General features: G+C 43.6%; 1 protein-coding gene across 7 annotated transcripts in view; it reads right to left on the bottom strand.

The window, feature by feature from the left end:
* KANSL1 (KAT8 regulatory NSL complex subunit 1) overlaps positions 1–15249 on the bottom strand; it is a 107841-nt gene that overhangs the window by 78269 nt on the left and 14323 nt on the right. For all 7 annotated transcript variants that reach the window (XM_068919460.1, XM_068919462.1, XM_068919461.1 and 4 more), the window contains one exon: positions 7458–8844. In XM_068919460.1, coding sequence (XP_068775561.1) covers positions 7458–8761 — 1304 coding nt within the window. In that variant the 5' untranslated portion in view covers positions 8762–8844. The remainder of the gene's footprint in view (positions 1–7457; positions 8845–15249) is intronic.

The following is a 15249-nucleotide window of genomic DNA, read 5'->3' as shown; positions in this document are numbered from 1 at the left end:
AATTACAAGATGTGCCAGCCGAACCCTGCCATCATTATCAGAGGGAACATCTCGTATTGCAACTAAGACATCACAGTTGCACATGAGTACCAACGAGAAAACAGCCATCTGCCAAGTTGTTCACCTTCACTAACCTGATGGCTTACAACTAACAGAAGAGCTATAAATACATCACCGTGATCATCTTCCTGCTTAGGTACAATAACTGACCACAAAAGACTGCTGTAACAGCAAGTGCGTTTCCGCACATCTAGTTTGAGGCTCTTTTGGGGGAGGCACGGGTAGAGGAGAGCCACCTTCAATTCCTGCGCGACCCAAGCGCAGCAAAATCTTTGCAACGATACAGCTTCGAAACAAAACCAGGGAATCTGAGCTCTCAACAGCACAAGTCTCTTACTCCACTTTTAAACGTTCTCTTTTACCTAGGTATCACCTCCATCGCTGACCTGAAGCGATTTAAGGAAAAAACGTGCTCTGCATAGAAATCCCAAGCCTCATTCTCCCAAATCCACAAATCCCCCATTGCTCACAAACTCTAAACTGTGTGCCAGTGCCAGGTACCCTTCCCACAAGTGGCTTGCTCAGTGGCGAGGGCAAAGCTAGAGCAGACATTCCAAGAGGAACCTTATCACAGAGAAGGTTGGGGTCAGGGGGTGGAAGAGCTGGATGCTACTTAAGCAAACAATTTCATTAAAATCAACGGCCAGCACATCAGCAAGTCTTTCAGACACGCAGAACTGCAACTAAAGGATGTCAGAGACAACGCTGAACACAGCGGAGAGCTGAACCATCAGGACACCAGCGAACGTCATCCTCAGGAAGGGTTTGGCTCTGGAGACAGAAAGGGCAACCGCGACGCAGAAGCCTGCACTGCCAACTTAAGCGTTTCCACTTCCCCGTCCAGTTACTACTCAATACACATGCCTTTACTTATTCATATTATTAAGTCCTACCTTTCATTCAAAAATACACCAAGTAAAACCCAAGTGAAACTCCTGAAGTTTCGTTTCACCCTTAGCGTTTTATCTGAGGATGGCCTAGCAAAGCCGGCCAGTTTTCCAAGCCTTTGAAACGAGACACTTGCAAAACGCACCATATCCAGGGTGTGCCCAAAACATACTGTGTGGAAAAATTTGTTGGGGTAGTGCCAGTTTAGCAAGGAAAACATTTTCCCCCAGCTGGAAGTCTAGCACAGCGCTGCCGCCGAGCTAGTGCAACCAGAACGTATCTGGTGCAGGAGAGAACAAAGGAGGGGGAAAAAAAAGCCAATGTTACTGCATAATGAAAACCAAAATCTTTCAGGAAGAAAAGCACATCTGCACAGTACACCTTTGCAATCTCTGTAAGGAAGCTCACACTTGCCCTTTCTCTACTTTAAACATGAGGCAGATAGTCAGTTTTTCATCTTGTAGCAGAATTAGCAAGAATAAAAACACAGCTCTAAACTGTAGCCGCTTACAGATGCTGGTGTAACGTAATACAAAAGTCTTTTTCCCATCCCCCAGGCGGGTGTATTAGACTTCAACATTAGAGATCAGCTCTAAACGGGGCCCCTTTCCTTTGCTAAAACACTACAATTTAGCATGAGATTGTAGGAAAGTAGATGAGTTACCACACTATTTCTCTACTGCCAGTTCACATTCATTAACCTCAAGAACATTTTTCTGCTGCTTTGGGTGCGGTGATAAATTTTTTCCGATGAAAAATAAAGTAAATATTTATGTAAACTTATCCAAAGTGTCACCCCCAAGTCCTAAAAATCTGAACTAGAGCCCTTTCTTACTTGCTGCCCCAGTGGGAAAGGGCTACAAAGGCAAAGCATAATTTACTGCTAGTGCCAGACACCAAATGATCTCGAGTCCTCCACATTATCTTTCAGAGACAAGGCCAGCGTAGCCCCGCAGCTCTAAGAAGCGGCTCAAGGAGATCTCTGACTCACAACAGAACGGCCCAAAACCCAGCAGAAGAGTTCAATGAAGTCAGTCATGCACAACCGCTCGCTTGCTGCTTGGCCACGGCTGTTCCCGACACAGGAAGAGACTCCTATTCCCTGGGGAAGCAACTCAAAGAATCCCAAAAAGCACTCATGGGAGAGGCACGCGAGGAATTTCAGAAGGAAAGCAGGCATTAGCGCAACCTGCAGCGTACTAAGGCATCTCAGAAAGATGCTTTGTCTGCGTTCAAAGCCCCTCACAGAACTCAAATGCTTTCCTGCACTAGAGGACCCGACTTCACCATTACTCTAAGCACGTGACCGAACACGGAGGGCTGGTACTCTTCTGCTAGTAACCTCCCCTTTGCCCCACGTGACTGCAACCCAGAAGAAAATCTATTTAAACTAACGTATCAGACTCATCCTAGGATGAAAGCCAATACTACCTTAACTGAGGTCTATGGGTAGCACTGAGTCACATTTAGCACCCAACCTTCCTTGCATACTCCAACCAGGTCTGCCAGCCTTTGGTAGGCTTTTGGTCTACCAAAAGCCAGAAACAACTCTCTAGGTATCTACTGCATCTTTAAAAGGTGTGCTATGACCAAAGTTCCTCGGAGAAATAACTGACTTGGTTTTCTTAACATCTTTCTCAACCAGGGTTTTCATTTGCCCTCTTTTTTTTAAAAGGCAAAAGGGACTGGGAAAGTGTCCTACTTAGTCTGGATACCTGATTAAGCATTTTTGAACAATAAGTGCTCTCTGCTATTCTGTTTTCAAATACAAAGCAAGTACATGTTCAGGATTTGCTCTTTTTCTCCTTTCTCAAATGGAAGGAGCCTGAGGGACATCTCTTGTGACCAACATACTGCTGCTGAGCAGTACATGATTGAAACAATTCACACAGGGCATATAAAGACTTTCATGAACAGCTAAACACTAAAAGGTTAGGCACTCTTCTCCAGACAGTATCTACAAACACAGCTCAAAGTAGGGAGCAAAAAAGAAAAATGCCACCAAAAAAACAAACAAACAAACAAAAACACTGAGCAGGTAACTGAAAAAAGTCATAAGCAGTAGAGACAGACTTACAATTGCTCTGCATAAATTAGAATTAGTAAACCATGCTTGTGACCAGTAGAAAAAGCTTCCTTGGTCCCAATAACATGGGATCTGCCATCTGAGTTGCAGCTCCACGAAGTCAGCCATGAGAAACGCTATTTAATAGCCCTTGAGATACATGCTTCCTTGTAACGCCCTGAAGAATATAATCAAGGGAAAACAACGTGAATTTCTAAAGCCTAAATGGCTCAATCAACTGATGCATCAACAGCAACTACTCCTCAAACAACCGTGGATATAAGTAGTATATGCACTCTTCTTCATCGCAGGACTTTGAAAGCAGTGCTTGACAAAAGCACAAATTAATGAAAACAACTTCATCGCCACTCCAAGTCCAACAGCCCTGAAACCCAGGCAGCACAATGTGACACAGCACGGGGAGGTGTCAACACACACGGCTGCAGAATGATTCACTGCAGCTCCGAAGTGCAGAAGGTGCTCAGATTTCCCACCAGTAAATGGGGATAATTATAAACTGTGCTTAGGCATCGTGGCCATAGGCATCATAACAACCACGACTGAACACGCAGCACTGCCTGACCCTTGTAAAAGATGGTATGAAGACATTTCCAATTAAACTTTTCATCAGTCTTTTTTTTTTTTTTTTTTAAAAACAAAGTCTCACATGATACACAGACTGAGGTCAGGGACTGGAAGAGACTAAATCACATACCACCTATCAGCTGATTACTACATCACTACTCCACGTAGGTAATAAATCAGCCAAAAATAACTGTCAAATTCTGATGAAACTAGTCTACAGCCAAATGCAAGACAACCAAAGAAACCAAGCAGGCTGCAAAAAGCAACTACTGTTGCCACATGAAATGCTTTCCATTTATAAGTACTAGTACCGAGCTATAAAAATACTAGGATTTTGCTTATTTGCTTTTGCTCAAAGACGCTATGGCATCACCTTGATCACATACGCCAGAGCCCCAGTCAACAACCCTCCAGCACTGGCAGGAATTCACATGTCCTGCTCCAAGTGATCTTTCACAAACAATAGCTCCTGATCCTATCACGTTGACAAGCAGTACTTGGGCCCTTCCAAACTAGTATGAAATCTCAGGAGGCTGCTGCCTACGGTCACGCTCGGCTAAAAAAAGTTCGGTAAGACTCCCTACAGCAGAGGCTCCCAGCTCGCCTTAGCCATCATAAAACTGAGGCAAAGCTTCTGCTGCTCCTGGACTCTGCCACCACAAACACTTTTGAAGCAACACATAAGAGGCTCTTAGCTGTCAAGTAAACAGTTGCATATTGTTATTCTGAGAGCAAGTGAAATGTAATTTGGTAGTCCTTAATCCAAATAAACCCAAGAATGCATCACGAACCAATCCTGTCCGTACACACTTTCTTTCCCTATAAGCCGCATGAGAACCAGGAGTGTCTTGTTAAACCAAGCCCATACCTGGCAGGGCTTCCCAACAATGAAGGTGTAACAAATACCTCCCTGCTTTGTTTATGCATTACATGATGGCCTGGTTATCCACTTGAATGACACCGCCTGCTTGAGCGGCAGGTCTGTGAGTCCTTTAAAAGGCCCTACCGAGTTGTGGTATGTCTTCTGCTACTGGAAAGATGCAGTTCCTCAAGGAGACTCTGCTCTACAGCAAAGATCGGGCTGGCCAGAACTGTACAAAGGCTTGCAAGTCTGTCCTTGACCAGATGCTGATTCTGGAATGCCACCACGCCAGAAAAACTCAAAGGTCAACTCTTATCTAAGCATGAGGTAAACATTTTCTTTCCTTTTCGTGCTTCTACTTGAATCCCAAAGACATTTGTAGCAAGCAAGCCACAAGACACAACAGCCGTAGCATAGCTCTCACTAGTCTGGGAGAAGGGACCTTGTCATAAACCAAACAGTCCATCGGGGTCTTCAGCTGCCTGCTAAAAAATTTTAGGGAGCTGTTAGGTTTCAGGCTAAGCTGTAACAGGTATTTATGCTTCACACTACCACAGCAGACCCTGGACCACAGCAAGTATTTGGTCAAGTAGATTGAGCTAACGACAGCTCAAATCGCTGACACAGACTTCTTCCTCTCCCATTTAAAGTCACCAAGAAGTACAGCCAGTGACTTCCTCAACTTACTTGGATGACCCAGATTATTTAAAAAGTAAAAATAAATAAATAAAATAGAAGTTTATCTTCAGAGGAAATACCAAAGTAAGAGGAAGACAAGAGTTATCAAGCAGTTCCTTGGGGGAAAGGGCATCCAGGAGCAATGGATACTCACGGAATGCTGACTGAGGGACGAGATAAGTTTTTTTTACAAGGTTCTTAATGACTATTATACACTCATTAAGATACTCAGTCTCACTACTGAAATAATGAATAGTCAGGGTAAAAGACCTCTGTCCAATAAGTAAGTTCAGCAAGCTGCAAAATCTGGCCACACTCGAAACCAAGCCTTCACTTTTCTGTGCTCACACAAACGTAAAACAATGGTTCTGTATAGTAACCTGGCCCAAGGCAGCTTTCCAGTGGGAGAGTTAGCTCTTCCTCTTCCTGTCTCTTCGCACTATTTTTGAAAAGAATGCTATTTACTCAGATGTACGTACCAGTTCTTAAGGCTGACTTAAGGAGTTCCTGTAACAGGCACCAACATGCATTCAGCCTCCACTTCAGTAATGCCAGACCTCGTGAAGACCCAATGTCAAAGCACTCATGCCAGCAGGACAGTCAATGCTGGAAAGACTAATTACTAAATAGCCACAGGCATGGACTTCAAACTAGGTTTGGTGGGCCTGGCCTAAACGCCAGTATGCACGCACATCAGCTTCTGAATCTATAGACAACAAGGATAATTCTTTTTATTAGCTTTAAAATCACTGGCTTTTTAAGAGTACTCATGAGGCTGGGGAATTTAAAGGCATGACTAACACAAAGGGCAGAAAAGTCAGAAAAGAATTTCACGCATCATGTCTCTGAATACCACACTTCCTCTAGGGATTAAGATGAGTAGCAAACAAATGTCATTTTTGCCAGACAACACGTGAAGTATAACTATGAAATCCACAATATGGGAAGTTTGATATTACTTTAGACAGACAATTTCAGCAAATGCCTCCTCTAATAACAAGCTAGAACATATAATAGTCAAGAGCTATAATATATATATTTATCAGCACTTGTCTATACGAGACCGGTTTTGGAGGATGTTGAAGTTGCTGAATACAAGAAAACTACAAAGAGTTCCCAGACACCGCTCATGTGCGCCTACCTACCCAAGATTTATGTCACACAGTACTTGAATAGCCACTAACATTACTTTGGACAACAGGTACAAACAGACATTAAGTTATTTCTCCATAGAGATCTGAGAAAACCCAGAATAGGCCAGGTATGCTAACAGTTACACACGGACTTAACATTTTTCAAGCCTTGATTAGAAAAATGTCAGCATTCCAGAAAGGACCACTTCTGACTGTTGCACAGCATTTTGTTGACAGTAGCTATACTTCACAGACTGAGGTTTAAGTTCAATAGGTCCATCAGCGTGGAACAGATCATCTACTGATGCAAGCAAGATTTTACACAGACCGAACACAGAATATGGCCTTTTAAGAGATTTGTTCAAAATACCGTGGTAAGCGCTCTCAGGGAAAATGCTTTTCTTCGGGAAAAAAAAAAAAATTTCCTTTGTTACTTGACCTGTCTCAAGACCTTTTCCCTTGATGATGATCTTCCGCCTCCACACACAAATTAACAGCTAATATTTATGCAAATAGTATCCAGTTAACAACTTAATTATGAGGCTGTTGTTGTCATTTAATGCAACTCATGGATAAGAGGAAAACTCCCAACAATAATTTCCCAGAGGTTCAAGATGACACACTCACTCTACCCTTCCATTGGCACTTGGACCAAATCCTTTCAGAGTCCCGTTCTCCCCCCTCCCCCCCACCAGTTCATTTAAGGGAAAAAAATATATATAATAATTCCCCAGTCAGGATTATGCTGCCAGCTACAAAGATTCAGACTGACCTTACTTTATATAACCGGTTTACAACAAAGACTCCCAGTGTAATAGACAAACATTTCATTTCAGGAGACAGGTCCAACATATAAGCGAGCCACTGGAGAGAACTGTTTATAATATTTTGGGTTTGTATCTGCTGCTTGCTTGAGCTGCTCCAGCCAGCCAGCATTTCCAGGACTTGCCACCCTGCAACACCAATGACTCCTGTGTGCACGAAGAATTTTATCTTGAATATCACACGTGCTGCCTGAACTAGGAAGTGTCCTAAAAACAACACTGCACTAGTTTTAACAGATACTCCTTTGATCCAAGCCCATCAGAAAAGTAAAATATTCTTGCAAAATCCAGATTTTCCATCTGCCACCTTTCACCTTGATCTCCCCCCCACCAGAGGTAAGCAAAGCATTGCTGCTACTTACAGCGGTACATGGGGTTGTTCTAGGTCTGCTTTGGTCAGTTCCTCTTCTTCAACGTCAGACTCTCCTCCCGAGCTGCTGTCAGTGACATCCGAGTCAAACGCCTGTTCGCTGGATCTCAAGTTGGCCATACCGCTGGCTGTGAATCTCTCCAGTTCTTCCGATATCGAATCGCTCTTCAGAAAGCTGCTTAGACCTTCGGAAGTAACTGTCTCACTTGCAGCTTTCCTCAAGGCTGCTTCTGCCTTTCTGGTCAACATCAGCTGGCTCCGATGCCTCAGGGGATCCAAGTTGGGAAGTTTGCTCAGAGTTTTCTCTAAGAAGCCACCCAACTGCTGCTGGATGTGTCTCTCCACCTGTTTTGCCTGCACTACCTGCAAGCGTTTCTGTAGCCTGCGAGCACGGTTCTCAATGTCTGCTTGCCGTCGCAGCAATGCCCTCGTCCTCATCTCGGAGTCGAGAGCATTGTGGTGACCGGCCAACAGGGAAGGTTTCTGCTCCTCCAGCTTACTGCTCCCAAAGTCAGAGTGACTATCAACACTGGACAACCTTGCCTCTCCACTGCCACCCTCGAGCACCCGCTGCTGCTCCATGGAATTACGGGAAGATTTATTTGCAGTGCTATTATTGCTAAATGGAGTTGTGTGCTCTGCATCAAGGCTTCTATGTGGAAGAGTGCAATTGGTCAACCCGGTCTTCAAGTCCCCCAATTCAGAACCTCCTGCATTATAGTCAACACCCGGGAGGGCAGCAGAAGGGGGAGCACACTTCCCACCATTCAGAGAACTAGAGTTTTCATGGTCTGAATTGGTACTTCTGGACAATTTCTTGGCCAAGCCGTTTACAGGCGCTTGCGGGAGAGGTGGCTGGCTATTAGTACTCATTGTTTTTAGATTCTCCAAAGTAAATTCCAACACTGGTTGCCTCCCCAACAGATCACTCGTTTTCAAGAAAGACTGAGATAAGAGTGAGTGAGATTTAAGGACTGTCTGCTTGTTGAAGACTCCTTGCAGCTTCAGAGGCTCTTTTGAAGAAACAGATGTTACATCCGAGCAGAGATAAGAGGCCACTAGTGGCTGCAGCTTGCCCAGCTCTTCCTTCGTAGAGTTGTTTCTGAAATCTAAACTGGGATCCTCCGGAGCAATGGCTTTCCTTTTGGTGCCGTTGGCAGCCAGGAGGATGTTGTTGGCGTTGCCGTTGCTCTCGGCACTGCCAGGCGACAAGGTGGAGGACGGGGGAGCCAGCTTGAACCGGATGTGGTGAGCTTCAGCTGCTGCGTCAGTGAGAGCGGGCGCCATCGCAGCCATTCAGCACAGAGAGACGGGAAGTCCAGCCTCTCCCGGTGCCGAGGCCAGCTCCTCTGCCTCTCACTGCCTCGCCAGAGGGCAGCCTGGAGAAGGGGAGGGAAGACAGAAAGACAGTTAGACATCCTGCTTATAGGAAATAACACGAACAAGATGGGGCAAAAGCAGCGAGACTCAGCGATTCAATACTCCTTTTGCAAAAGCCATGCACGCTCCACGCTCGGGACAGCATCCCCCCACTGCATCCACCAGCCTCATCCTGAGCAGAGCCGTTTGGGTACCAGGCAGGCAAAAACAGAAGTAGCAATAACTAAGGGGGTCCTCAGGATCTTCCAAAGCTTTTGCTTATAACTATTATCCTCATCTTTCAGTCCATCCACCAAGCACACAAGCATCCTTCCAGGCCCTTGTAAAACGTTTATCCCTGGTCACTCCCCAATTCATAGCTCAACACCACCAGCTCATCATCTTCACCTGTAAACTCCTTGAGCTATGCCTATAAAACAGTTTTTACTACTTCTGCTGCCAACTAGGATGCATAAGAAATGACAAATTAGAACTAGAAATTGCAACAGAGACTGGGCTCGAGAGGAACAAGTCGCTGTATGCTCAGACTCCTAGTGGCTAAAGCAACCCCGCAATCCCACACCTAGGAAGGCAATCCCACTGCTTCCTGGAAAGCCATGGATTTTGAGAGAGTAGCTTCCCTCGAGTACATGAAATCTACCTTCCCAAAAGCACTTTTCAGAATAAGCCAGGTGGTTTCCAGCGTTAGCTATTCATTCCAATTTCTCTTTCAAAAACATGGATAAAGATTAACCCACGTGCCCACCACGACACAGTGCTTCTACACTGTGACTGTAATAGTAAGCCCCTGGCTTAACTCAACTAGATCAAACAAGTTAACTGAAATGAACAAAGACATTTTATTCATGTATATTGCAAGCTTTTCCCCCTCCCCCAGGTGACAACTTTCTTAATGGTCAAGAAAGTAAGTAAATGACCAGAAGTGCCAGCATTTTTAATTCTCCTCCCCTCTTTTTCTGTATTTCCCAAACTGCATTCCTGTAGCCCACAGAACGGACTATTTTAATAGCGCAAGTTATTTTTGCTGCAAAGGCTATATAGCACCTTCATAAGCTATTTCAAAGTCAATTCAATAACAAGATATCGCCCTGGTCTCTTGCCAGATATACCAAATCTCCAATTTCACATAAATTTGCATAAGCCTTTTGTAACTATTTGTTAACACACCCCAATGACTAAATTAATATACCACTTTGTAGGAAAAATGAGAACTATCTGAAGTTTGAAGACACTGAATATGCAAAACATAACATACAGTTTTGTCTCTAGCTTTGTTCAACTGCACCACAGTTACTCCCCAGTGTCAGACCAGCCACCTAAGCCGACCTATAGAGCTGCTTTTAAATACCATTTGCGTTGGCTCTCAGAGCACTTCTCTGCCTCCTCTATCCACCTCTTCCTCCTCACGGACCCCCAAGGACTTGACCAAAAGATCAGCATCATCCTCCTCCTCCTAAGCTGGGAATCAAATGTTTCTCTGAGGTCAGACCAGTAGCCAGCAGAGCAGAAATCCCAGATCTCCTAAACGCAGCTCTGGGTTCCACCTGCTAGTAATGAAAGAAATAGCAGAGTACCGGCAAGGGCTGACTCCTGGGAGTATGATGATATGGAGTATGACTAGTAGAGATGAAGCCTTTTTTCAACTGGTTCCTAAAACAAAGGCCACAACCGCACTATCTGCCTATCCCCCATCCACTCCCAATAACAGGGACCACAGACAGATATCAGAGCTCGAAAACACTAAGCACCTTTGACTTTCTGTGAAAAATCAGAGGCACGTTAGAGAAACCAAATCCATACCCCACCATGGAGGGAAGGCCTGCAAGACGAGTGCAAAGTTTATCTTCTCGGTTTGGTTTCTATGAGCACGTACACTGGCCAGGCCTATCACCAGGCCCCGCATTCAGACCGAGCTACAGTCTTGCCCCCTCTTTTGACAAACCCATGGTTAGCCAACACAGAGAAAGACGACAAGGAAGAAAGTCAGAAATTATACGCTCGGAGGAATGACGAGGGAAGGGGAGGAGATCTGAAGATATTGTAACAGAAGCAGAGACACTAGAGATGAGTTCAGACTTTGTTAAGTTCCCTGCTAACAGAACTTGGCTTGTTTTTTTAATACAACTATACCCTGTCCTTGCTGAAAAAGCATACTATATGCCTAAAAATTGAATGCACACTGCATTGGAAATGGCTTTCAATCATCAGTTGGGTTCATAAAGTCTGAACATGACCCTTCAGCAATAAAAACATGAAGATCACCGCTCTTGTAGGGAACTTTCCACTTGTAGCAAAGACGCCCTTGGGAGATGAGGGAGGAAGAGCGTCAGAATAAAGGGCTTCCCCTTCTACCAAGACCTTCACTAACAATACACATATACTCGGACTGTTTCAAAAGGTCTGCCGTCAGCTCTGCAGAAACATGCCCGTCTGTCTCCCAAAGTAAAATTCTAGATTGGTGCACTATATCACGCTTACCACTGTAACATCACAAGACATTCACAGCAGCTTAAGAAACACCCAGACGGTAAAACAGTAGAAAAGCCTGCACTCGGTGTGGAATGCAAAGATTCTTCATGCACAAACTTGCACTACACCGTAGCTGTTTAATAGTTTACCAAGCCTGAAGAGTACTTTCAATGTAATTTTAAAAAGTAAAATTGCATGTCATCAACTTTAGTTTTATTAACAGCAGAAGTAAGAAACAGAAGAAAAAAGAAAAAAGCCTTTCATACTAGCTTTTCCTCCAGTTTAGCAAAGTCAGTTTAAAAAGAAAATCCTCATATTAAACTAGTGTAACCCCGCTGAGAGGCAGCTGTCTTAACTTCACTCTTAGTTGGATGAACAACATTTAAAATACTCTGAAAGTCTGGAAATCCTCCCTTAAGAGCAAGGCTTTGTTCCAGACGCTTAAAGATGACCTCCAAAAGTTGTTAGGTTTTTTTTGTTTCCTCTCCTCTCTTCTTAAAATAGTCCTTACAAACTGTCTGTCTGTGTGGTGGACACAGCATGGTTTCTTGGACACTGAATTAGATCTCTACTGTTATAAACCAGATTTGGAAAAAAAAAATTAAGTAACTTTTGCAAACGTGTTTTCTGTCCCCTTTGCTTCTAGGTTTTAGCTGTTGTTAAAGATCTACTACAGTATCAGTAATTCCTTCCTAACAGAGAGCTTGGGCGTGAGGAACATCTCTTTTTAGGAGTGAACATAAGAAGGAGTAAAAGAAATACAAAAGAGGAAAAGGAAAGGACATGGACATAGTCTGAGGCTTCTGAGAGTGTTTTGCCAATTACTCTAAAAAGTACCCAGTTGTTCCAAGTCTTCTGCCTGCCTCTAGGACTCAAAACCACGCTGACAAGTTCTCCCCAAACTGGTATCACCCATCAATACCATCAAATTAAGGTAAGCATCTGCCGGTTCCCTTTCCTGGTGTTTCTTTGCCAAGGGTCTACAACCCCAAACGCTGAAGCTGACAGGCGTTATGATCTGCAGTAGGAATAGAGTCCGTTGAAGTCCTGCTGGCAGTCAGTTGTCAGAGGAAGCGGGTGACTCAAGATTATCGCTCCAGTTCAACGATCACAGGGTGTCTGCTGCAGTGCAAGCTCCAACCCTGCCCTCAGCAGCTGCAGCAGGATGCCTGGTGCACATTCCTCGTTCTAGATTTCCTCAGAAACACATAAAAGGAGCTTTTTCTGCAAGGCCAACGTGGAGTTGACAACATGTTTTAAAATAACGCTCAAAATCCACATGCACGTTCTTGATTTTTTTACTTTAAAACTAGAACACTGCTAAAGCAGTTCGCATTAATTAACAGAGGAAAGATGAAAGACTTTAGTAAGCAGTTAAAAACGGTGTAATCACAACTCACTCATCTTCACTCACTTCCTGAAAAGTGCATGCAAGGCAACCAAAGCAGGAAAGTCACTGAGCCTATTCAGTCAAGTGGCTTCACCCACAACTTCACATGAACAGCACTAACATTCAGATTCTTGCAGTTTTCTTGAACAGAGAGCAAGGGGGAAAAAGACAGATGAAGCTGAGGCAACAAGGGGATGCTGGAAGATGCACAAGGAATGGGTACGGTCACGCTATGCCCTGGAACAGCTATCGGGTCGCAACACCCCTGGAAACCAGTCCTTTCGGTGCACTGACTTCTGCAGCACTGTTTTTAAAACCCAGTTCTACAACTAGACACTTAAAGGAAAATTGGGTTTCCAAGCACAGCGATTTGGTGCAACACCTCAGAAAATAAGCTGAAGACAAACAGGGAAAGCTCTGCTTTCTAAAGGCATCGTGACAACAGACTGAGAAATCAGGCACCTGTGTTTCCAGTAATGCGCATGGAGCTCTCTTTCTGATCCTCCCAAGTCCTGGAAACAAGAGGTATCTATAACTTCTCTTTTGCCCACCCATCTAAACTCTCAAAGTACTTCCAGCTCTCCTTTCCAAAGGAGCTCCAAACTCTTCCACTGGCACGTCTCTCAGCACAAAAACAGGAGTCACTTCACGACTGGCTCTTCTCTCAAACTCCTGAGACCTTTAGCTGCACGGCTAAGCTATCCTCGCCGCCTTCAATCTCTCCCAAGACCACTCAGCAGCAGCATTCTTTTTTTCGATACCACATGCACCTTGTATAAATTTATATTCCCTGAAATACGATTTAAACCCTTGATGTTTGTATCCAAAATTCCTCCACATGCTGTTTAGTTTCATCACATGCCAAACCACTTTCGGACTACTCTTCGTAGCTGTTTCGAGGCCTCCTTACTTTCCCAGATCTCCTCCTACAAAGCACTCGTCCAAACCCACTTAGGCACATTCCCTTTTTCCTAGGGCTTACACTAGAAACGAAGACAGAAGAGTTTACGTGTGATCGTTTGGAGACTGAAGTTCTCAACACACATGCAAAGAACAAGTAACCTCCGCTCCATGCCCAACATGCAAGCCTCTCTTTGCCTGACTACATGGCCACCCACAAACTCCTTGCTCTCACATGCTATGTCCTACCTAAAGCACAGGCTTTGGAGAGCAGCTAACCTCCTTTACAGGCTAGGACGCATGTTTGAAGGTGCCACTGAGTTAACAGCAGTGAAGGACAACCTACCCTGAAGGAAGTGAACATTATACCAATTTCCACTTCCCCTTTTTTCCCCCGCCAATGAATTACAGCGCAGCCAAATCTTGAATCCATGTGGTTACAAATGGATTTTAGAAAAAGCTAGAATAAAATCCCCATATGCTTTATTCTGTAACTGAAATACATCATATAAGCTTCTAAACTCAGCAGTCAAAAAACTTAAAATGCAGGTACTTGGTATACAAGCTAAAACCTTGAGCCCTAGAAATACTTTCCATATGCAAAAAGGCACATCTATTAGAAATCACACATATTAGACATAATAGATTATCTACATGCCTTTTGCATCACCTTTCAGTCTTTTGTAGCTTTAAGACAGATGTTTATCAATTCAGAGAGAGATACACATGAAAAGTAACTCTCAAAGCTTTAATTAAGAAAACGTGACAAGTACAGGACGATAAATTTATCGATAAGCCAGCTATCACATGCAGTTTGCCAGATGATGCGCTTATGGTGACCTACATTTGGGAAACAGGCATTTTTTAATATTAATTTTTTTTTTAAAGTTAAGAACATACAGAAGCACTGCAGATTTTTTAAATATATGCACAACTATCTTCTACATAAAAGACTGGTACTTAATCTCTCCAGAAAAATAAGGATTTTAATGTTAAAAATCTCCCAGGAGATGGCATTTCTGCTCTGAAGCCATTAAGGAAGATACTGTGGAACTCCACATTTATAGCCTTTATTTCCAATCTGAAGCACTCCTGATGAAAATAAAAGCCATCCGTTTCCATTTGCAGTCCCACAAAAACAGCAGGGTCTTTTGGTCAACTCTAGAAACAGAAACTCGAGGGCCTAGATACCTCAACTGGAACCTCCATACCTCCCTTTTCTTCAAGTACGTTTTTCTGTAATGCTTGCGAGTTCCTTCTGGATATAAATAAAACTATTCAATGGCATAATTTGAGGTACAAAAGCTTTATCAATATGATGTCAGAAAGTAAAACAAAAACCACATAGCAAGATTAATTGTCATTTCCCAATTCACAACTCTGGAAAGTCTAATAGTTTCAAACAAGAATGCCTTCACTTGGTAAATGAAGTAGCTGGAAGAAAAAATAACCACTGCTTTTAAGTTATTCTTCCGAACAAAGTTACAGTTTGCAGTCAAATAAAAAGAAACGTGCTTTAAAAAACAACAATGGGACGTTTGCAGAAAGAAGCAGTCTGACAGAGTACTAACAAAGACAAAAACAAGCTTTAATTGTGAAATTCAGGTCTCCCCCCACATCCAGTATCAGAGAAGGTTTTTTTTGT

The sequence above is a fragment of the Struthio camelus genome, chromosome 25, assembly GCF_040807025.1.
Source record: "Struthio camelus isolate bStrCam1 chromosome 25, bStrCam1.hap1, whole genome shotgun sequence".
In the NCBI taxonomy this organism is placed as follows: domain Eukaryota; kingdom Metazoa; phylum Chordata; class Aves; order Struthioniformes; family Struthionidae; genus Struthio; species Struthio camelus.
This window is presented reverse-complemented; position numbering and strand designations above follow the sequence as displayed.